Below are 25,104 nucleotides of genomic sequence, written 5' to 3' on the forward strand. Positions count from 1 at the left end.
ATTAATGAGCAATTGTATTGCTGGAAAAAGGCAGAACCTCTGGATATGATGGGGCCCTAAAATAAATTAGCTGTTGGGGGGCAGTAACATCTAGTTAATCTGTTGCTATAGAGTAGACAAGGGGCTCTGACTGTGAGAAAGAATCATGTATAGTAAAGGCAGTCATACACACAAACATCTTGTTGTCACACTACATATTTCAGTCTCTACACCCAGCACTTATTATTGTACTAGCCCACTACTAGGGTTACTCGCCACAAGCAGCCAGTAGTCAGTAGAAGTAAACAGACTGGAGCCAGAAACAGCAACTTTACTCGCATGTCCCACGTGTGTCATACAGACATATATATATATATATATATATATATATATATATATATATGGCCCCAAACCCCCAACGCCCCCCCCGCTCGCCCCGCCCCCCGTCACCGCTCGCCCCGCCCCCCCTCCCCGCCTTAAATAAGTGTCAGTGACTGAGGGAAGGCGAGTGAGTCGCACAGACAGAGACAGAAGAACTAGAAGGATTCCCGAGCCTGCGCTTTCCTTGGGAGACCGGGGTCTGTGAGTCTCAGCGGCAGTCGCAGCGACAGAAGTCAGCGCACAGGTACGATTATTATACTCACTAGCTGACAACTTTCGGGAGGACTGTGAGTCTCTTTGTGCCACTTGCCTTGATTTCATTCCTGCTGTCCTCGGATCCCTCCGGCTGTTTGTGACCTACACCCCCCCCCGTCATTTGTACTGACCGGACAGACAGACCGACACACACAGACAGACCGACCGACCGCAAGGGCTCCTGACCATAGGCTGGAACTCATTCCTTTAGTGTGAGTAACTCATACATCCAGTTGGGTTTCTACATCATCGCTGTGCTGCTTTATATATATATATACACACATATACTAATAGGATTATTTATTCTATACACATACTCATAAGATTGTACAATATAAAAACTCATAGGATTTTACCGTACATACATAAATACTCATAGGATTGTAAAATATACATACTCATAGGATTGTACCATACATACATACTCATAGGATTGTACCATACATACATACTCATAGGATTGTACCATATACATATTTACAATTTACACAGTCAGCACCCTCACCTACAAAAAAACTTTAGTATGATGCACGTCCAACGGTTTCCAGCCTCAATCCGTTCATCAATTCAAATTGCAGTAATAGACGGCACCAATCATCAATTTGTTGTCTTAAAATGCCTTTATTGGGACATAGGCTCTGACCCCAAACACCCGGCAACGTTTCAGACCTTTCACGGTCTTTTCTCAAGCCACCCATATACATACTCATAGGATTATACCATACACACATACTCATTGGATTGTACCATACATACATACTCATAGGATTGTACCATACATACATACTCATAGGATTGTACCATACATACATACTCATAGGATTATACCATACACACATACTCATAGGATTGTACCATACATACATACTCATAGGATTGTACCATACATACATACTCATAGGATTGTACCATACATACATACTCATAGGATTGTACCATACATACATACTCATAGGATTGTACCATACATACATACTCATAGGATTATACCATACATACATACTCATAGGATTATACCATACATACATACTCATAGGATTATACCATACATACATACTCATAGGATTATACCATACATACATACTCATAGGATTGTACCATACATACATACTAATATGCTGAATGTGCTTCATGGTTCCCACTAATGGGACTGGAGTGATATGAGGCAGGGAAGTGAGCAGTCAGGTGAGTGTCAGGTTATTAAAGGGACAGCGGTGTGAGGTATGTGCCTGGCAGGGCTGGAACTATTTCTCATGTAGATAATGAGTCTCAGTGTCCAGTCCTGGGATTCCTGTGTGTACAGATCCTGACTCCAGACTCTCATTAACTGTAGCAGGGACATGAATCAGCCACTGATTGCTGCAACAGTTGCACAGTCTCTGGAATCAAAGGGATGTATGAACTTTCTGAGTCACACTGCTCATTACTGCTGTAAGTACATGATTTCTATGCACTGCTCATTACTGCTACAAGTACATGATTTCTATGCAGGTAATAAGCGACTGAAAGAGGTTATTCACCTTCCAAACACATTTTGACCATTTTTCTAATATTGAAGTTTAAATTAACTTTTTCCCCTTCTCATGTCTGCCTAGAGCAGCTCGGCGAATGGGGTCACTGACTTGTTCTAAATTGATATATAAATTGATACATTTAGTTGATACATTTGTAATCTTTGTCCCTGCTGAGCAGAATCCCTGAGTTTCATTACAGGCAGCTGTTAGACTTGATACAATAGTTGTTAATTCTCTGCTGAGAAATGTATCAACTAATGCAGCAAATTGTAACAAATTAAACCGAAAAAGTGTTTGAAAGGTGAATAACCCATTAAAGTGCAGCACTCTGATTCCTTTTTTATATGAGACTGTAAGTATGTCAGGCTGTCAAATAAACTGTTGCTTTGTTGCTAGTGTCACACCCACATTTACTGCATGGTAAACAATGCCAGTATTTCACTACATCTCATGATATATACATGGGCATCGGAACCTTCCCATATAAACACAAATGTGCAGACACAGTATGTTAGTATGCTTTATTGAGTTATCATATACCCTGCTTGTAAATATAATGTACATAGCTTCTAAGGCTAATAGCCAACCTCTTGCTCTTGCATTCCTTAATTATATCCACCTGATGGAAATATACCATAGGACAATTGATTCCCATTAGGGCACATTCAGATGCCATAGACATATTGAGGTTGTTCACCGTTGACTTACTTTTTAGTTTGATGTAGAGCAGTGCTGTCCAACTGGCTCTGCCTGCCCTATGCTCCCTGTGTGTGCCATACTCTGCCTGCCTCATACTCCCTGTGTGTGCCATACTCTGTCTTCCCTATGCTCCCTGTGTGTGCCATACTCTGTCTTCCCTATGCTCCCTGTGTGTGCCATACTCTGTCTTCCCTATGCTCCCTATGTGTGCCACACTCTGCTTGCCATATGCTCCCTGTGTGTGCCATACTCTGCTTGCCATATGCTCCCTGTGTGTGCCATACTCTGCCTTCCTTAATTGTGTAGCCAGTGCATTGGAATTAATATCATGTTCCCCATTCTGGTGCACAAACAAGATTCTGAGATGATGCAAGGCTTGCCTTAATAAAACTGTCCACAAAATGGCTGCTGCCTGCTTGTTATAATTATGAATTCCCAGACTGAAGGAAACAAGATTCAAATAATTTATATAGTGTAATTAAAGTTTATTTTGCTTGACTAATGTGATAAAATAGGATTTGGAATATTTTTTTCGGGTGACAGGTCCCCTTTAAAGGTGAAGCACCCTTTAAGTGCCAGGACCTATTTTGAATCTTGATCCAGACCTGATTTTCATTCAGTGGAAAGGGAAGTGGCTGCTGACAGGGATTGAAGTTTAATAGACCTGTAATAGACCTATGAGAGACCTGTGTAGATACAAATATTCCTTGTGCCGTATTCCAAAGGCAGTAGCAACTGTCAGAATGGTGAAGCCACTACCCCCAACCCTACGTGCCCTGGCACTTAGGGAAAAGTTCTGATCGCTGGTTGTACTTATTAACCTCCAATGATTAGTTCATTAATACTGTGCCACTTGCCAGATGTTACATATAATTAATATTTCCATATTAAACATTATCGCTGGTGCTTCCTGAGCACAAATAATAGCGGCTTGTGTTACCAGAGTAACATATATGAGTGTATAAGAACTTTAAGCATTTGCCATTCAGTTGGGTATGACGAGAATTGTTTGTGGCAGGGTTATTGTAGTGCTTATAGGGTGTGTATAGTATACACCTTGGGGTTGCTCAGGCAATTAATATCGACATAGGAACTAGTTGAGTCACCAGGAACTGCCCATCCCAAGAGCCTGGTACCACTGGGATCTGCCCCCCACTCATTTTTACTTATTAATCAGACACTATATTGATATGTTCCTGTCCTCCTTATCTACATGCTGATGTCTCATTGATTGCACAGACGTGCAACTGATACTGGAGCTCACTAACGTGCAAGCACATGGATGCCGGAGTTAAGCAGTTGGTACCAGGGCTCTAATTAAATTTAAGCAGTGGTTATTGTAGCTCAAAGGGTGTAACTACATGAAGGGCACAATAAAAAGGGGTTGTTCACCTTTAAATTAACTTTTAATATTAATATTTGCAACTGGTTTTCATTTGTTATCATTTGTGGTTTTTGAGTTTTTAAGCTTTTTATTCAGCAGTTCTCCAGTTTGCAGTTTCAGCAGTCCAGTTGGCAGGATCTAAATTCCCATGCATTAATATGAATAAAAGACTGGGATATCAATAGGAGAGGCCTGAATTGAAAGATGAATAATACAAAGGAGCAATAACAAAAGATTTGAAGCAGTACAGAGCATTTTTTTTAAACGGGGTCAGTGACCCCAGTGGTGTTACTACAGAGGCGGCAGGGTCCCAGGATGTATAGGGGCCCTAATTCATATACAATATCAATCTCTAGACATTTTGGGGGCCTGAAAAATAATTTGCTGTGGGGCCCAGTAATATCTGGGTCACTGAGTGACTCCCTTCTGAAAGCTGGAAAGAGTCAGAAGAAGAAGGCAAATCATTCAAAAACTATAAAAGAGAAAAAAATGAAGGCCAATTGAAAGTTGCTTAGTATTGGCCACTCTATAACACCCTAAAAACTAACTTAAAGGTGAACCACCCCTGTAAATTGTTGACGCTATGGCTCACTAAAGGTTGCAGCCCAATGGGTGGAATTGCTGAATGGCTGACAAGGAATTCTGGGAGTTGTAGTGTAATAGCAGTTTATAATAACAGTGCTGCTTCCAACTATGTAAATAAACTTCGTCACAGCTTGGCTGGGGAGCTGCTAGGAATGTGCTAGGAGTGTGCAGTGTCATGGTGAACTGGAGAAAAACTCAATATCTTCCAGCAGAAATATTTCATATTAGATGCAGTTTTACTGACACTTCATTGGGATTTGGGGAAATGGCAGAAGCCTTGGAAACAGTGTAGTTTGTGTTCACCTTTTCATTAACTTTTAGTATGATGCAGAGATTGATATTCTGAGAAAATCTGCAATTGGTTTTTAATTTTTTTTTTATTATTTGTGGTTTTTGAGTTATTTAGCTTTTTATTCAGCAGCTCTCCAGTTTGCAATTTCAGAAATATGGCTGCTAGGGTCTGAACTACCCGAGCAACCCTGCATTGATTTGCAAATAGAGACTGGAATATGAATAGGAGAGGGACTGAATAGAAAGATGCGTTATAAAAAGTAGCAATAACAATGAATTTTTAGCCTTACAGAACAGCTGTTTTTCAGATGGGGTCAGTGACCCCCCCATATGAAAACTGGCAAGAGACAGAAGAGTTGATAATTTAAAAAATATTTTAAAGGAGAACTAAAGCTTAACTAAAGAAGTAGCTAGAAATGTTGTACATGATGTTTTGAGCTTCTGTACCAGCCCCAGGCAACCACAGTCCTTTAGCAGTAAAGATCTGTGTCTCCAAAGATGCCCCAGTAGCTCCCCATTTTCTTTTCTGCTGATTCACTGCACATGCTCTGTGCTGCTGTCACTTACTGAGCTTAGGGACCCACTCACAATATACAGTACACATAGAATAGAAATGTCACAATATAAGGCTGATTAGTAATTAATATAGATAACTACTACATGGCAGCACAGAAACCAGTGCAATTAGCATCAGAATTTAATAATCAGCCCTGTAGCATCAGCTTATATTACAGGGGAAGCTCATTTTCTGCTGGATAATTAGTGACGAGCCCTAAGTTTAGCTTCTCAACAGCTGCTCAGAGCCCACTGAGCATGTGAGTGTCACAGACACTTTCCAAGATGGTGACCCTCTGTGACAAGTTTGAAGTCCTGGATCATTGCTGCTATTGACAAGCTGACACTTTAGGCAATAAGTGCAATAAGTTCAGTATATATAATATGGCATTTTTAGCATGCTAAAAGTTAATTTAAAGGTCAACCACACCTATAAATATCTTAAATTATCCATAATAATCCTCATCTCCATGTCACTTAAGCAATTTATTTTAGCGCTAGGCAGCACCATCACGTCTGTTCAGGTTCAGAACTGGCTGCATCCAGACACTAATATTTACTTGTATCATGAATAATACATTCAGTTTCTGTTGGATTAGCACAAAGTCTTCCAGGTATTTGTATTATTTGCCAGGGACACGTGTGGCTGCTACAGTCTGTTTCATTTCATTGTTGTTTAGATCAAAGGTTTTTTATCGTACAGGTATGCGACCTGTTATCCAGAATGCTCGGGACCTGGGGTTTTCTGAATAATGGATCTTTCTGTAAATTGGATCTTCATAACTTAAGTCTACTAGAAAATCATTTAAACATTAACTAAACCCAATAGGCTGATGTTTCTTCCAATAAGGAATAATTACTGTATATCTTAGTTGGGATCAAGTACAAGGTACTGTTTTATTATTACAGAGAAAAAATAAATCACTTTTAAAAATTTGGATTATTTGGATAAAACGAAGTCTATGGCAGATGGCATTTCCATAATTCAGAGCATTCTGGATAAAAGGTTTCTGGATAAGGATAGATGAGGGACGTGAGAGCTCTGTACATACACAGGATGGAGTAGCAAATTAGAGTCTATCATTAGATAGAAGGCTAAGAAGCAAGTAGTAGGTGTAGGATCAAACAGATGGGGGTATAGGGGCAAATTTTATTATTAGTCAAAACATTCACAGTCTCCATGTGTATCCGCTGATCTCTAGCACCGCCTAGTGATTATTTCAGGAAACACACACAGTTGTGTGGATAAGCAGGGGCTGTACCCCCACTGATTGTGCTGCTGAAAATGAACATGTAAGGCTTTTGCTCACACTGCATCATGTGCCTTTGTGATTTATTCAAGCGTTATTGTATGAGCCTTTATCTCTGACGTGTTGCACAGAGAGAAAGATTATCATTCATATCAGTCCCTGCCCCAGTGCAGTACAGAGACGCATTTCCCTGCCGCAGGCACCTGCATATCTACACACTGGGGTTAGTTTCAGCAGAAGCCAATTAACCTACCAGTACATTTTTTGGGCTGTGAGAAGAAACTGGAGCATCCAGAGATATCTTCAGCTAATTGCCCTCTCACTCACTTCCATTAGGTGTTTGTTTGTGAGACTCTTCTGTAGTCAAATGTACATATATGTCTCTCTTTCAGTGCAAAACCTTTGTGACAATGCTCTCTCCTCCTAGTCACGCGCTCTTGCCCTACACCCCCTGCCTTCCAACTCTGCCCCAACTTCCAGGCTGTGAACGTCAGTAAAAGTCAATGTCAGCCACAAGTCCACTGTCAGATGTGAATATTCACCTGACCAAGATACAATTTATGCCCCTACAAGATCAATCCTGTGTCTGTTTTAGCTGCACAATAACAACCTCTGCTTGTTTATAATTGCACTGGCATAATCCTTACTAGTAGTTACTGGGGGAATTTTTCAGGTCTTACATATATGTAGAACCTGTTCCAAGATTGCCCTGCTTGTCTGTCTAGTTTGTAAATCTCTTATTGTCTCCACTCTTACACAAAAGAGGTCAGGGAGAGCAAGGGCAGTCTGGGTCATCAACTGAAAGGGGTCATAACCAAAGCTGTGGGAATCCATGTTTCCCTTGCATTGCTTTCTTTAAAGGTGAGTATTGGGCAGACTCAGTGCAACCCTAGAATTTAGGAGTATGGATGAGGCAGCAGCATGGGTGGACCTTCTTCAGATCAATAAAACCTGAAATTCTTGCGTGACACAAAAATAATGATGTATAGAATGTCACACTTAACTATGCACCTGTCTTACAAAATTCTCTAGTTCAGGGAAGGCTCAAATGTCATCCCACATATTGACCTATGAGAAGGCATACAGTATCACCCATGATGGCTGTGGGATAGCAGGTATAGTAGGGAGAGAAGGTGCCTATAGTAACAGTGGGATAATAATCTATGGGAAGGGACTGTGGGATAGCAGGTATAGTAGGGAGAGATGGTGCCTATAGTAACAGTGGGATAATAGTCTCTGGGAAGGGATTGTGACTGTGGGATAGCAGGTATAGTAGGGAGAGATGGTGCCTATAGTAACAGTGGGATAATAGTCTCTGGGAAGGGAGTGTGACTGTGGGATAGCAGGTATAGTAGGGAGAGATGGTGCCTATAGTAACAGTGGGATAATAATCTATGGGAAGGGACTGTGGGATAGCAGGTATAGTAGGGAGAGATGGTGCCTATAGTAACAGTGGGATAATAGTCTCTGGGAAGGGATTGTGACTGTGGGATAGCAGGTATAGTAGGGAGAGATGGTGCCTATAGTAACAGTGGGATAATAGTCTCTGGGAAGGGAGTGTGACTGTGGGATAACAGGCATACCTGTAGTAGGGAGAGATGGTGCCTATAGTAACAGTGGGATAATAGTCTCTGGGAAGGGAGTGTGACTGTGGGATAGCAGGTATAGTAGGGAGAGATGGTGCCTATAGTAACAGTGGGATAATAGTCTCTGGGAAGGGAGTGTGACTGTGGGATAGCAGGTATAGTAGGGAGAGATGGTGTCTATAGTAACAGTGGGATAATAGTCTCTGGGAAGGGAGTGTGGCTGTGGGATAGCAGGTATAGTAGGGAGAGATGGTGCCTATAGTAACAGTGGATAATAGTCTCTGGGAAGGGAGTGTGACTGTGGGTAGCAGGTATAGGAGGGAGGGACGGTGCCAATAAATTTTTTTTCCTTGAGATACCAGTACAACAGTTTGCTCTGAATAGTGGTTAAATTGTTGTCAGAAATGGATGAATGCCTTGTTAACCCAGCTAAAAAAGCAATACCTAATATTTACTGTTTTCCAAATCAATAGCCAACTGGCACAATTGTTCTTTAGCCCCGTGTGTAACCAGTCCTAATATTTTCTTTGGGCCAAACCAGCAAATTCAATTCCTTTAGGGTAAGGTCACACTGGGAGATTCGGGGAGATTTAGTCGCCCGGCGACTAATCGCCTCTTCTTTGGGGCAACTAATCTCCCCGAACTGCTTCCCCCTGTCTTCCGCCTGCTAGAATGAAAAAAACGCCTATGCCATGGCACTCGCAATTTGTTTTCCGAAGTCGCCCGAAGTTTCCTCGTGAGGCCACAACTTATCATTCCTTTTTGGTGTTTGCAAGTACAGAGATAACAGGGATGCAAAGTACAATTGTAGCAGAGTTAATAACAAACACCCTATTAACGAATGATTAATAATTGACAAACATGATGTTCTTTTATGGCCCTTTAATTATCTCATCAGAATCTAGGAGCTTCGTCTGATAAAGTAGGGAGGGGTGTGTGTATGGATGCTGGGTTTTCATTTGGAGGGGTTGAATTTGATGGACTTTGTCTTTTTCAACCCAATTTAACTATGTAACTATGTAACTGATAGGTCCATTGTCACTGCAGGTTTTCTTTGTTAGACTTAAATGTTGAGTTAAAAAAACATTCTATTAGTATCATTTCAGATTTCCTGTAATAACGAGCCATTTAATGTTACTGCTAAATACCCTGAATGCTGAATACATAGATTCTGAGCAGTGTTCTTGCTTTGAATGGGACAGGAAGTGGGAAAAGGGTAAGGCTTTAAAGGGGAAGTTTATTTATAATTACAAACTGGTACATAGGGATGCCCAGTGTGCATACTATGCCAAAAGGGTCTGCTTTAATGGGGTTGTTCACCTTTAAATTAACTTTTAGTTGATGTAGTGAGTGATATTCTGAGACAATTTGCAACTGTTTTTTGTTTTTTATTATTTGTGGTTTTTGAGTTATTTAGCTTTTTGTTCTTTTTGTTGCAAGCTCTCCAGTTTGCAATTTCAGAAATCTGGTTGCTAGCGTCCAAATTACCCTTGCAGCCACGCCTTGATTTAAATAAGAGACTAGACTATGTATAGAAGAGGTGCTGAATAAAAAGATGAGTGATAAAATGTAGCAATTACAATAGATGTGAGGCCTTACAGAGCATTTGTTTTTAGATGGGGTCAGTGACCCCCATATGAAAGCTGGAAAGAGTCATAAGAAGTAGGCGAATAATTAAAAAACTAAAGAAGAAAAAAATGAAGGTCAACTGAAAAGTTGCTTAGAATAAGCCATTCTATAACATACTTAACGTTAACTTAAAGGCAAACTACCCCTTTAAACAGAAAAGTGCTTGCATTGGACCTTTGTGGGTGTGTTTGGGCCCTTATGTACTTAAAATGGCAGGACCTGAATTGAACCTTTGCCCAGGTCTTGCATTATGTATAGCTTATGCTGTAATGTGGCAGTTTATTACAACATCTAAATTGCTTCCGTTCTGTTTTACAGAGACCAATATCCGTAACAATGGATTGGGGAACGCTCTACGAGGTCATTGGAGGAGTGAACAGACACTCTACAAGCATCGGCAAGATCTGGCTCTCAGTTCTCTTCATCTTCCGCATTATGATTCTGGTCGTGGCTGCAGAGAGCGTGTGGGGGGACGAACAGTCCGATTTCACCTGCAACACCTTACAGCCCGGATGCAAGAACGTCTGCTACGACCATCACTTTCCAGTTTCTCACATCAGGTTGTGGTGCCTGCAACTTATATTTGTTGCTACCCCCGCCCTTTTGGTCGCTATGCACGTGGCTTATCTAAAACACGAAGAGAAGAGGCAGATGCAGAAGAAGGGGAACTGTGGAGGAAAGGACTTGGAGGAGCTGAAGCAAAGGAAGGTCAGAATCAGGGGAACCTTGTGGTGGACCTACACTACCAGCATCTTGTTCAGAGTCCTCTTTGAAGCTGCCTTTATGTACCTCTTCTACTATTTGTATTCCGGCTTCCACATGCCGAGGCTTGTGCAGTGCAACAACTGGCCTTGCCCCAACGTGGTCGACTGCTTCATTTCCAGGCCTACAGAAAAGACCGTCTTCACTATATTCATGATTGTCGTGTCTGGCATCTGCATGGTTCTGAACGTCATGGAGGTTTGTTACCTAATCGTGCAGGCTTCCCTAAGGAGGTCAAGAAAAAATACACTTAGGCATTCTAACCACATGTCTGGAAAGGAGGAGAAGCAGAACATCATGAACGAACAGAAAGAACATTAGCCCGATGTTACTGTGGCAGGTCAGCTGCAGTCCAGATAGGAGTAGCCCCCAATGATTCATATGGAGTATTAATTACGTAAGAATGAATCAGAAACCAGGACAGTTGATAGCAAATCCATACTGATGTTCCTTCAACATAGTGGAAACCTGGGCTGGAATTAAAATCATAGTACTGCATTATTAGTCCTCTGGGCAAACTAACAGTGTCTGGCTAAATCAGTAGACCACAACTTGCTATCAAGCCAAAGAATAATCCCTTGCAGAACAATGTAGAACCATAGCAATATGCTCCATGGATCAGAGCGACGCCATTTTCTTTATGCAAATCACTTCCTGTCAGGCCTACCAACGTAGTCTTTTTACCAGGAATTGACCATAGTGACTGCGGGCAAGTCCAAATGGGATGTGGAGACTTAAAAGGATGCCAAGACCTGACACTTAGCCACTCTGTTATTTTGGGCTGCCAGTGTTTTGGTTTTTATCCAGAGAATGTTTTAAAATCTTCTTATGGAGGTATTCTAATGAGAAGAAAATGCTGTAGGACATAACTTGCCAATCAATAGTATTGTAATGTAATTTGTATGCTATTTATGAAAGAGAAGAAACGCTACTGTCTCGTAGCCCCAGTGATTTCTAGCTGGTTGCACACACACTGCCATTTTAACGGGCTCATCATTTGCAGATTTGGTACGGCGGTGCTACAAGATGGGAACTGACATTTCTGCCAGTTAAATGTTATGATCCATAGGCTTCTTATTGCATAGTTATGGTTGGTTCCCATCGTGTTAATATTTTAGATCACCATTTCACTTTCAATGGGAAGATCAGGGGGTCATCTATTAATAGGGTGATAAATTTGCTCCAGGTCTAGAAACCCACGGCAACCAATCAGATCTCTTATTTCAAGCATCATATTGATAAACACACTGATTGGTTGCTATGGGATGGAGCCACACTCTTTTTTATTTTTACATTACCCCCTAATTTTACCAACTACGTAGACTAATTATTAGGGATTCATCAAGGATTCAGTTTGGGATTCAGCCAAGATTCTGCCTTTTTCAACAGGATTCGGATTTGGTCGAATCAAAGTGCCTGGCCCAACCAAATCCTTACAATCTTGTGACTTTTCGTCACATAAACAAGGAAATAAAATATTTTTTAACTGCACACTGTGCTTGGTTCTTTCACCCATCCTAGACATAACTTGCATATTTAAATTAGGGTTTGGAATTGGTTCGGTATTCGGGCAAATCTTCCACGAAGGATTCAGCCGAATCCGATATCCCTACATCCCTTCTAATTACAAGTAGTTTTTAGTCCTGTCATCTGGAACCTGTGGCTCTCCAGCTGCTGTTAAAAAGCAATAGACAATATCCAAAGATCCCGAAGTAGCGGGAAAACAATTATTGCTCAAAACAGACAGTTGCCAAAAACTTTTCATCTTTTCGGTCATCATTCAGAGTTTTCATTAAGATTTGTAAATAGATAATTTCTTTTTTTCATGAACTGTATTGCTTTGCAAAGCCTTTTCCCAGAAGGTTACGTTGATGACATAGCGATTCATATAATTATTTTATCTGTTAGACTTGAAGCTCTAAAATGCTGGTACAGGTATGGGACCTATTATCCAGAATGCTCGGGACCTGGAGCTTACCGGGTAATGGATTTCCATAATTTATACCTTAATTCTACAAGAAAATCCTTTAAACGTTAAATAAACCCAATAGGCTGGTTTCGTTTCCAATAAGGATTAATTATATCTTAGTTGGGATCAAGTACAAGCTATTTTTTTAGTATTAAGAGAAAAAGGAAATTGTTTTAGAAATTTGGATTATTTGGATAAAATGGAGTCTATTGGAGACAGCCTTTCCGTAATTCTGAGCTATCTGGATAACGGGTTTCCGGATAATGGATCCCATACCTGTATAGTGCCAAGAATAGTTTGATATATGCTGCCTTGTATTCTTTTTATTTTTTTACATATCCAAGAGCAATAGGTTTTTTTACTTTCGTAAAGTATTTGTACCAAATCGCTTTCTGTTTGAGCCCTAGAAGAACAAATGATCCATGACTGAGGTCTGTATTATTCTGTCACTTTTTACTTTCTGTTGCTTTAGTCTCCGGTATTGAGTCCAAACGTGCAGCAAACTGAAGCATCTGTACTTACATGGACAGGTCACTAGGTGGAGATCTCGATGCACAACATATTTGAATTATGTCATTTATTTTTTTTGTATTTTAGTTTTTATCGTTTTTATAGTTTAAATAAAGAATTGTCTCATAAAAATGTGTTTTCCTGGAGTGTTTAAATTTGTTTCAATATTGTATTGCAGATTTGTGGTCTCTCAATACATAAACATTTAAGACTTTTTTTTAAATAAAAGCAGAAGCTGTTGTTGGAAAGATGGAATACGTTTTATTACTGAGGGTTGTTCTTTTTGACAGCAGGCTACAAGGAGAATATAATGCAAGGAGGTCCAACCTGTAACCTTACAGCTGGTTTTTGGCTGTCAAGAGATGCTGGGAGTTACAGCTCAAAAACAGATAGATGACCCACTAATAATCATTTAGTAAAAGAATAATTACCATTTTAAGCTGCTTCAGGATTAAAACACCCAGCACCAGATCAGATCTGAAGGCAATGTGCCTGTATGGTCTCATTTCTCTTTATCTAAAGCCATTCACATAAATAAAATTAATTTAAATCAACACATTTAATATAATTAATAAATGAATATGTTGGTGCACTTCAACTTCCAGCAGCCATTGCAGCTTTATAAATAACCCCCCATAAAAGGGGAGCTTGTGCAGTAGACCAAAGATGACATCCCAGGCTGAAACGGAGGAAGAAGACAGCATGAGCCCAGTCTAGGGATGATGAGTTAAATTCCACCCTGACCTGCTGAATATGATACAATGGGAGGGCCACGGGACAGGACTTCATCTCTCCCTCCCCACTGATGAGCTGTAGAAGGGGCATGTAGGGCGTGGCAATGCCCAGCCAACTGCTAACTTGATGGGTTCAGCCATGCATGGTCACAGAATGTGACAGTGGAGATGAAGGGAGAGGGGAACCTAGACTCTATGGAAACCCAACCTGAATATTAAGCTACTTTCCCGGGTCTTTTAACTTCATCCTGACCATGCCACAAATGCCCAGAGGAGGAGATCTATGATTAGAAGCTGGCACCACTCACTAGTGTTTGGTAAGTCCAAGGGAGTTTGGGATTTGGGGTAATGGGAGGGGGTAGTGTGTTACTCAAGATCACCCTTCTTGAAGAGCATGAGACATACAGGTGGAGAGTTGGGCATTAGCACTAATGGACTAGTGAAGCATCTTGACACCTCTGGTACCATCCGCCCTCAAGGTAGTGTAGGTATGAGATGTGTTGGGTGTATCCCACAGTGGTTGTATCCCACACATGGGAAAGTTGTGTTATGGTTCTCACAATGTCACCATCTCAAGCCCCTGCTCTCACAGTGTTGGGTGTTCCAGAGAGTCACACAGGGGGTCAGTGTTATGGCTGCAGGCTTTGTGCTGCTATTGTTGTTGCAGACATGTGATGGAGGCAGGACCCGGGAACTCAGGCGGAAACATGGTTTGTACATTTCTAGTTTGTTCCATATTGGAACTGGAGTCTGAATCCTCTTCTGGCTTTTAGTCAGGGCATTCAGCCAGCCTCCTTGTACCTCCATGTGCAGAACACATCACTAGCTGAGAGATTTGAGTGGCAGTCAATAGGTCAATAGAAGACTAATAGCAAAACTGGATGGCTAGATATCTGTTTGATGGGCCAGTCAGTGCAAGGGTGGCTTTACTAGAAGCTATTACTAGAGGTAATAGTCAAGAGGAAACAAATACAAGGTAGAAGAAACAGGTATCATAGGATACTGGTTTATAGCAGGTAATAAGAAATAGTTAACGGCAGATAGATACAAGGATTCTGTAGAGAACATAGGATAGCTGTTTGCAACTCAAACACTGGGCAAAGTGGGCACCATTTAATAGTGACATACTTAAAGAGTGGATACACAAGAGTACTGTACACTGGTCAATAGTTGATAATATACAGGTATGGGACCTGTTATTAAGAATGCTGGAGATTTCCAGGATCTTTCTGTAATTTGGATCTTCATATCTTAAGTCAACCCAATAGGCTGATTTTGCTTCCAATAAGGATTAATTATATCGTAGTTGGGATCAAGTACAAGGTATTGTTTTGTTATTACATAGAAAAAGAAAATCGTTTTTAAAAACTATGGAAGATGGCCTGTCTGTAATTCGGTTCTTTGTGGATACTGGGTTTCCAGGATAACAGATCCCATACCTGTAACACAATGAGCTAATAGTAAATACAAACAGAGTAACAGATACATGGTAGATAGCCGACATAAGGTATGAGAGTTAACAATAAATACACTGGGTAATAGTGGAGTGCCTACAGATGCCAGATACTGAAGCGAATATATATATATATATATATATATATATATATATATATATATATATATATATATATATATTATTATATCAGGGATATTTACTGACGGACATTCTTGCTCATAGACCCTAGCAGAGAGAGAGAAAGAGTCATGCCTACTGATGAAAACCAGATGATAGAGACATGATTGCAGATAGACACTAGTAGACAGACATAGACACTAGGAGACAGACATATACTTGAAAATAGACACTAGTAGACAGAGACATCTGTGCTCATATATAGTACGGATTGAAAACCAGATGATAGAGAGATGCTTGCAGATAGACACTAGTAGACAGACATAGACAGTAGGAGACAGACATAGACACCAGTAGACAGACATAAACTTGCAGATAGACACTAGTAGACAGAGACATCTGTGCTCATATATAGTAGATGGCAGAGAGATGCTTACACATGGCAGTCAGTAGAGCACCTAGGTAGATAGCAGTTTATAATCAAAACATTATTATAGGGTCTCAGAGTTCTCTGCTTCCCAGATGATTTAGTATATGTGTAATTAGCCTATTGGTACCCCATAGCAGTAACAAAGGTTGGCAGCAGCGAGGCCGAGGCAACGGCGTACAAATGAGTAATTGTATAGTAATGTGTAATTTGCTGCATCGTTTGATTTTGCAGTTTTCCCCTGCTTCAGCGTTTCCATACTTGCTGAGATAAGCACGGGCAGGGACAGCTGTCAGACATGGAAGGGATGGATGTTGGAACATCTGTTGAATGTAAATGTGTATGTGCACACAGCGTATTCAAGTGGGGTAGCAAAGTAGCAAAGGAAGGTATTAGGGTACAGAAGGTACACATGGTTTGCTCCAAGCCACTGGCATCACAGCGACCCTTTATTATTATTATTATTTATTAGATATTTTAATTAAACATTCATAAATATGAGCTGCTGTTGATCTGGAACAACTAAAAACCCACCAACAGCCAAAAGCTATCAAGGGTATTCTATACATTGTAGAACCACACAAGGGCCAAAGGACAGATATCACTGATTTATATAATTCTCTCCAGTTTCTAATTCTAGTTGAATTCTGCTTTGTAGAGAAGGAACCTTTTGGGGAATTTTTGCAATTTGCACTGATTACAGAGGCACAGTGTGACTTTTGAGTTAAGGGAGGCTAACGTTATTTTTTAGTAACCAAGACAAACGTTGAACCAGTATTTCCATGTACAAATAAATGCAGGATCAGCTAGAGTCACAGAACTAATAGCAGGATCAATATGGCACCGGTTTTATGTTTAAACTTTTATAACACATGGTTAGGACACATTGGTGCAAATTTACTAACCTTAGAAAATTCTCCAGTGACAGCTTCGCTCACAGCGCAACACTTCGACAGGCGTAGATTCGCCAAAACAATACTAATTCACTAAAATCCGAAGTTGCATCCAGGGCGCCGAATGCTGGCGAAGTTGCGCTGGCGTTACTGCGCCAAGTAAAGTGTAATTGCGCTATCATTGCCTAATTTGCATATGGCAGGAAGTTAAAGTTGAATGGACGTATATGTTGCAGCAAATACATTACACTACACAAGCCCGGGAAACCTTAATAGAATAAAATAGAGTTGTTATATTGCCCAACACATGAGCCCACTGTATAGTTTATGTGCCATATGTTAGGAAATGTAGGGGGGAAGCCAGTTACCCCCCAAAAAAATGACGCTCTTTTACAGCCTGAAAAAAGGAAAAAGACGCTAGAGTTTTTTTGGAACTTAGAAAAATTTTCAACTATTTTTTGAGGAACTCCTATCTACTCTATTGCACTTCACCTGGTCTGAGGTGGTGAAGGCAAGTCTGGCGCAAGTGGTAACGTTCAGTAAAATTCGCATCTTAGTGAATTTGCATAGTTACGTCCATTTGCCAGAGCGAAAATTTGCCTGGCGTTATGGAGCAAAGTACTGCTAGAGTCTATCTCCTTCGCTAGTGAAGTTACGCCAGCAACCGTTAGTAAATCGGCAAAGTTCTGAAATGATGTCACGCTGGTCAATTTTCGCCAGCGTTAGTCACTTCGCCCCTTTAGTAAATTTGCCCCCTTAATTGCAAGTTCCCTGTATAATTCCCCAGAACACATGAAAGAATAAATGTAGTGCCAAGTCCATGGATAATACCAAAGATCATAGGAGGAAATATATACAATGCGAAGTCTAACTCTTATACCTCAGAACATAGGGCTGGATTTACGGGTTGTCTGTAGCAGAACCAAATTCATGGTGGTATAAATACAGTCCAGTTGATTACAGGTAGTGTTAATGGCAGAGCTTTAATTCAATCAAATATATACAGCATCAGTCTGAGATCTTTAGCTAAATAAGAACTTGACCACAATAACGTGGATAAAGCAAACGCTGTGGGGGAATTCGCAAAAGTGTCAGTAAATACACAGTTCTTAAAGTGAAAGTGTTAAATTGTAAAAATTTCCCATAAATGACAAATTCCCAGAAGGTATCATAGTTTAATGGATTTGTTGTAATGCTGCCAAAATGTAAAAATTGTCGTATATAAAGTTATTGTTATTGTCATGTTTGTGCCAAAAAAACCACACAAAGAGCCACGCCCACCTTTAAACTGCATTTTTTGAAAATCTTTGGCAGAAGCGGAAAAGTTATGGAAATTGGTCTGTGAATAAGTCGGCACACATTTTTATACAGGTATGGGATCTGTTATCCAGAAACCCGTTATCCAGAAAGCTCTGAATTACAATAAACTCTATTCTATCCAAATAATGAGAAAAACAATGAATAACATTTTAAAAATGATTTAATTTTTCTCTGTAATAATGAAACAGTTGATTGTACTTGATCCCAACTAAGATATAATTAATCCTTATTGGAAGCAAAACCAGCCTATTGGGTTTATTTAATGTTTACATGATTTTCTAGTAGACGTAAGGCATGAAGATCCAAATTACAGAAAGATCAGTTATCCAGAAAATACCAGGTGCCAGAGTTTTCTGGATAACAGGTCCCATACCTGTACTACATGTTTACAACTTTTTCCTTCACCAACATTTGTGTGAATTCCCTCTTATATATTGTTGTACCAATTTAAATCATAAGTATTATTATTAGACCCTTCTCTGTAAGAAATGTGGCCCTGCTGATTGGGGGAGGCTAAACCCCCTCAAGTCCTTGTTAGAATCCAGTCCACTCATGTTTATTTGCACACTTTTTATATTATTTTGCTCCAAAAAGATTTTCTTCCTTCCGATCTGCTAAACCTCAGGCCTGTGAAACTATCAGTACTACTTGCTAAGCATGCTGGGAACTGTAGTTCAACAGCTGTAGTTTGGAAATCCTGCCAAAAGCGACTAAAGATTTTCTCATCCTTAATCGATATTTGTATATAAATGCATCTGTTTTTAATAAACACACCCAGAGAAGTTGGATGTAAATGACATTTAGGTTTATGAAATTATATAATTATTTCTTGGTATTTTGCCATAAGCACGGAACCAATCCTGATATTACCCAACTCTTACATTCTCCCCTCTTGCATTTCTTCATGGCCTGGAATGTGTCTATGAAGCTTATTTGCATGAGCAGTGTTTATACAGAGTTAATCCTTTACCCACAATACCCTCCATATGATAAAAGGGGGAAGCTGAATTTAGAAAAGGAGTAATAAAATACTGTGATTTAGGACAAAATAAACACTAGATTTTTTTTTAAATGTAAACATTAGAACTGTATATGTCTAAAATGAGCACCAGTGCTGAATACATAAAGAAATTTGCTCTTCATTACAAAAAAAGCACTGAATAAAATTATGTATAATTTGATATATATATAATTTTAGCTTAATGCATAAGAAATCATACAAAAAAGGCTTAGTGGGGTGCTGGGAGTTGTTTACCAACAGCTGAACGGCCTCCACCAAAGCTGCCTGACACACAGGGATAGCTTTAAGCCACAAGGAGTAAAAGAAAAAAAATATACATAAATAATTAACGACTTTGTAAATTAGTTCATTAACATATAACCTCTATAGATTGCATGCTCTTGTGATCAGGCCCCTCTGATATGTATATTTTGTAACAGTGTTCCGTATTTTCTATTCTATTATCCCATGGGCATCTGCCCTCTAGTGTGTAGCTTTGTGTAATACATGGGTGCTTTATAAATATCATCTCAAAACAAAATGATTTTATATGAAGTCACAAGGAAAACAAATGGAACCAGTCACACTACAAGAAGAGCAAATGATGTGTTTATCTTGGGTAACATATTATAAACATACCAAGCTACAATTGATTCTTTGTAAGTTGATATTCCGCTTTCGGGTTTTGCAGCCAATGTGTTTCCTTCTTCTGCTTCTTGTGTGTTCTGGGTGGGAAAAGTAAAAACAAATAATCAAAGGTACAGAAGACATGCGGTCAATCTTGGGCTGGGCTTTTGCCAAACATTATTACTGCTATTACTATTATTATTCATAATACCGTACAATAAATGGGTTTATATAGTGAACATACCGAATTACACACAAAGCAACCCAGAAACGATTTGAAGAGGGTCTTGTCAAAAAGAGCTTACAATCTAATAAGCAAACATTAATAACAGTCATGTAAAAAGTAAGTACACCCTGTTATTGCCCTTGGTTTGGCAGAAACAAGCTCAAGTAGGCGTCATATAAAGGTGGCCATACACTATAAGTTCCGCTCGTTTGGCAAGGTCGCCAAACGCCAGTTAATAGTGCTGCTCCAGCAGAATTCTGCACTGGAATCTGTTTTTCAAAAGAGCAAACTGATTTTTTTATATTTAATCTGACATGGGGCATGTCAATTTCCCAGGTCCTCCAGTCATGTGATAAACTTCAGTTAATCTTTACTGCTGCACTGCAATTTGGAGCGATATCACCCCTCATCACCCCACCCCTGCAGCCTAACAGCTCCCTGGTACACATAAGAACAGTACTCAATAGTAAAAATCCCTGTCCCACTGTGACTCCTTCAGTTAAATTGAGTAGGAAAAACAACAGCTTGTCAGAAAGCAGTTCCATAGTGCAGTGCTGGCTCTTTCTTAAAGCACATGACCAGGCAAACTGACCAGAGATGGCGCCTACACACCAATATTACAACTAGAAAAAAAAATACACATATTGGTTCAGGAATTAAATTTTATATGGCAGTGTGAATTATTTGCAGTGTAACCAGTGTAATTTGGGAATAAAAACCACACCATAAAAATCATGACAGAATCCCTGATGTTCTCTATTGACAGCAATGCTTTCCTCCTGGCACACCTCAGACGTAGATCTCATTTGTGCAGCCTCTTTCTAACGGTAGACTTATGCACTTTGACATCATTAATGGTGGACGCTACTTGATCATCCCATGATTCTACTTTATGGATACTGCGTTCTGTTTGCATGTTGGACTTGCCAAGGTGGCCTGGGAAAGTTGGCAGTTGCTTATAATCTTCTCTTTTTAGATAGCCTTACAGACAGTGGAATGATTGATGTCCAATTGCCTTTATGGGCATCTATAGACCTCAGATGACTCTTTCAATGTAGACAAGGTCATACCGCACACCTCAACAACACAGAGCAAACCATACTAAATGTCTGAGGTTTAAATAAAGTCAATTCCTCCCAAATCGTTTCTAATAATGTCCTAAACCAGGGGTCCCCAACCTTTTTTTGACCTGTGAGCAACATTCAGATGTAAAAGGATTTGGCGAGCAACACAAGCATGGGAAATATTTCTAGGGGTGCAAAATAAGGGCTGTGATTGGCTATTTGGTAGCCCCTATGTGTCCTGGCAGCCTACAGGAGACTCTGTTTGGTCATAAACCTGTTTTTATGCAACCAAAACTTGCCTCCAATCCAGGAATTCCAAAATAAGCACCTGCTTTGAGGCCACTGGGAGCAACATCCAAGGGGTTTGAGAGCCCTGGTTGGGGGCCAATGTTCTAAACATTTGCATCTGATCCTAATTTTAGGTATTTTGGCTAATGATAAAGGTGGGAGAGTGCTTACAATTTTCACATATGTGCTGGGGGCCCAGAAATATAGACTGTCCCTCTGGAGGTCTTGACTGATGCACAGTTTAAACATGTTGTATCCAGAACTGGGGTGAGGTCCATAGCTGTTGCTTGGGAACAGTAACTTCTAAGAACACCAATTAAAGAAGAAATAAAGGTCTTTACATTCTATTCATAACAATACAAGTAATGTCATCTATGTATATCATTCTAGAATATAACCGTCTAACCATCTGTTATTGAACTACTGTTCCCAGCATTCTCAACAGTCTCCAAGGAATGCAGGGTTGCTGGCCTGACATTCCTGATAGATTGGGAGCCTTCATCCTCAGTAAGTATTATGTCTCCTACCCTTCTCTGCTTCCCTAACTTTCTTATAAATACTAGTTCTTCTAGTTTATCCTTGTGAAATCAGGATGGTGATCAATGGTTTATTTTAATGGACCATTGGGTATATGGGGATTTTGCACCAGGTCCAAGGGTTACCATAATAATGAATGGAACCTGATATTCCTGGCTGGCCACATCCTGATTCTCCCAAAGCCGACACCTAATTATGCAGGATGTTCCAGCCCACACCCCATTTTGCAGGATGCCCTACCCCTTCTTTGAACAGGCCCCTAACAGGATTCCTACCTATCCCCCCATGATGGTGGCTCTGACCAGAGACCACGCCTTCTATAATTAGTATATTCATGAGGATTGCAGTTCTTCTAGATATGGGATGAGAAACCAAGGAATATATTTGCTCATAAGATCACTAAAATTATTCTATTTAATTGGTCCGTTTTAAAAACTATGGCCATTCACAGAGTCAGTCAATCAGGCTGAACATTAGAAACAACTTGCAATTATGACCATATGCACAGTACAGCTACAGTACAGCTATGTAAATTAGTATCTTTTTTTTCCAAGTTAAACAAGCAGGATTTTAACAAAAGTTCAAATCTGAACAATGACACATACCTATATAACTTGTTATGGCAAAAATGCCTAATAGGAAAATGAAACATAAATTATCAAATTAGTACAGGTATGGGACCTGTTATCCAGAACGCTCGGGACCTGGGGCTTTCTGAATAACAGATCTTTCCGTAATTTGGATCTTCATACCTTAAGTCTACTAGAAAATCATGCAAACATGAAATAAACCCAATTGGCTGGTTTTGTTTCCAATAAGGATTAATTATATCTTAGTTTGGATCAAGTACAAGGTACTGTTTTATTATTACAGAGTAATAGGAAACTATTATTAAAATTTGGATTATTTGGATATGGGACACAATCTTTCCGTAATTCTGAGCTTTCTGGATAATGGTTTTGGGGATAACGGATCCCATACCTGTATGTAACAAGCTACTATCTTAAACCTCTCTATGCCTTCACATTCTTCTATTCGGTATAACCCTGTCATTAACCAAACATTCTTTGCCTTGGTACAAAAATTTACAACCATTAAGGACTAACCTATGAAGTGTCGGACTGGCCCACAGGGATACCAGGAAAACTCCCAGTGGGCCCAGGTATCAGGGGGCCTCTTGCATCTAAACATTTGTCCTATTTCATGGTCATTCCCTATTTCTTTATGGAAAAAATGTGTAATAATGGAAGAATATAGTAAGTAGACATAAAAGAGGTGGAGTGAGGATAGGAGGAATAACATTTTGGAAAGTGGGTCCACAGTTTAAGGTTTTCTGGTGGGGCCCTGACATCCCAGTCCGATACTGAACCTGATTTGAGTGAGGTGTAAGGAAGTTACAAAAAGAAATTATTAAAATCAGTCAGGGGGGACAGACATAATTTAACACTTAAAATATTACAATCAGTGCTGTACTCATTTATTTGAAAGCAGCAATCAATGAAGAGAAAAATAGAAGAGGAACTGATTGTTTTACATGCAAAGTCCAATCTCAAAAGAGGCAAAATGATGCAGTTTGATAATGAAAGTCTAAAAAGAATGTTTTGGTTAAGGGGAATTTAAAAGCAAAAGTGGTAAATTATTTATTTACCTTAGTATATACAATATGGTGGCCAATGGTGCAGGATTCACACGGTAGTACAGAAAGATTAACCCAAAGAAATATTCAGTGGTATAATTAGATGTTACTGGGCCCCACAGCAAACTAATTTGAGGGGCCCCCCAAACCCTCCAGATGTCCTGTTTTACTAATATATATTAAAATGACTCATTATTTAGGGCCAGATGAGGCCCCTATACCTTCTGCGTCCTCTGAAGCCGCAGGGTCTGCTTCCTCTGTAGTTACACCCTTGTCAGTGGCTTATAGATGACATGGTTCTTAAACATTTAATTAAAATAAACATTAAAATAAACATAAACAATCTTCCAGGTCTGGATGAAATACACATACATGTACTTAGAATGGCAATATATGTATTAATAGGCCTGACTTTATGAAGATAATACCTCGTAGAATGAACAAATTTGGCACAGAAACTCAAGGCACCCCCCCAAAAAAAACAGAAATTGTGGAATATAGAAAAAAGTTAGGTTTACAAAACTTATCATAAGCTACATTTTGTAAAGGCAGAAATTTTTAGTTACTACTGTTTCATTTTTGATTTTTCATCAATATCATCCAATCTGCAACAACTCTTACTGACTGCATGGTATATTTGGAGGGTGATTTTTGTTTGGCAAAAAGTGTTGTATTTGCTGCACATTCTTCTCAATACAGAGATGTAACCATCTTGTTGCCTTGACTACTTAAAGGGAAATGTGTACCACAACTTTTTATATAGTCATATATATTTTACTTTGCTTTCAAAACTATGTTGATTTTGGCATGTTTCTTGGATAGAGAACTAGCTGATGGATCTTGTACTAGCGGATGGGTCTTGTACTAGCGGATGGGTCTTGTACTAGCTGATGAATCTTGTACTAGCTGATGGATCTTGTACTAGCTGATGAATCTTGTACTAGCTGATGGATCTTGTACTAGCTGATGAATCTTGTACTAGCTGATGGATCTTGTACTAGCTGATGGATATTGTACTAGCTGATGGATCTTGTACTAGCTGATGGATCTTGTACTAGCTGATGGATATTGTACTAGCTGATGGATCTTGTACTAGCTGATGGATCTTGTACTAGCTGATGGATCTTGTACTAGCTGATGGTTCTTGTACTAGCTGATGGATCTTGTACTTGCTGATGGATCTTGTACTAGCTGATGGATCTTGTACTAGCTGATGGATCTTGTACTAGCTGATGGTCTTGTACTAGCTGATGGATCTTGTACTAGCTGATGGATCTTGTACTAGCTGATGGTTCTTGTACTAGCTGATGGATCTTGTACTAGCTGATGGATCTTGTACTAGCTGATGGTCTTGTACTAGCTGATGGATCTTGTACTAGCTGATGGATCTTGTACTAGCTGATGGTTCTTGTACTAACTGATGGATCTTG

General features: G+C 39.8%; 1 protein-coding gene across 3 annotated transcripts; it reads left to right on the forward strand.

Annotated features, from left to right (window-relative positions):
- Positions 1-490: 490 nt before the first annotated feature.
- Positions 491-13,597, forward strand: gjb2.L (gap junction protein beta 2 L homeolog). Of its 3 annotated transcripts, none has more exons than XM_018244821.2 (2): positions 491-827; positions 10,427-13,481. In XM_018244821.2, the coding sequence occupies exon 2, from the start codon at positions 10,445-10,447 to the stop codon at positions 11,189-11,191; it is 747 nt and encodes a 248-aa protein (XP_018100310.1). In that variant the 5' UTR covers positions 491-827; positions 10,427-10,444; the 3' UTR covers positions 11,192-13,481.
- Positions 13,598-25,104: the final 11,507 nt, after the last annotated feature.

The sequence above is a fragment of the Xenopus laevis genome, chromosome 2L (genome assembly GCF_017654675.1).
Source record: "Xenopus laevis strain J_2021 chromosome 2L, Xenopus_laevis_v10.1, whole genome shotgun sequence".
In the NCBI taxonomy this organism is placed as follows: Eukaryota; Metazoa; Chordata; class Amphibia; order Anura; family Pipidae; genus Xenopus; species Xenopus laevis.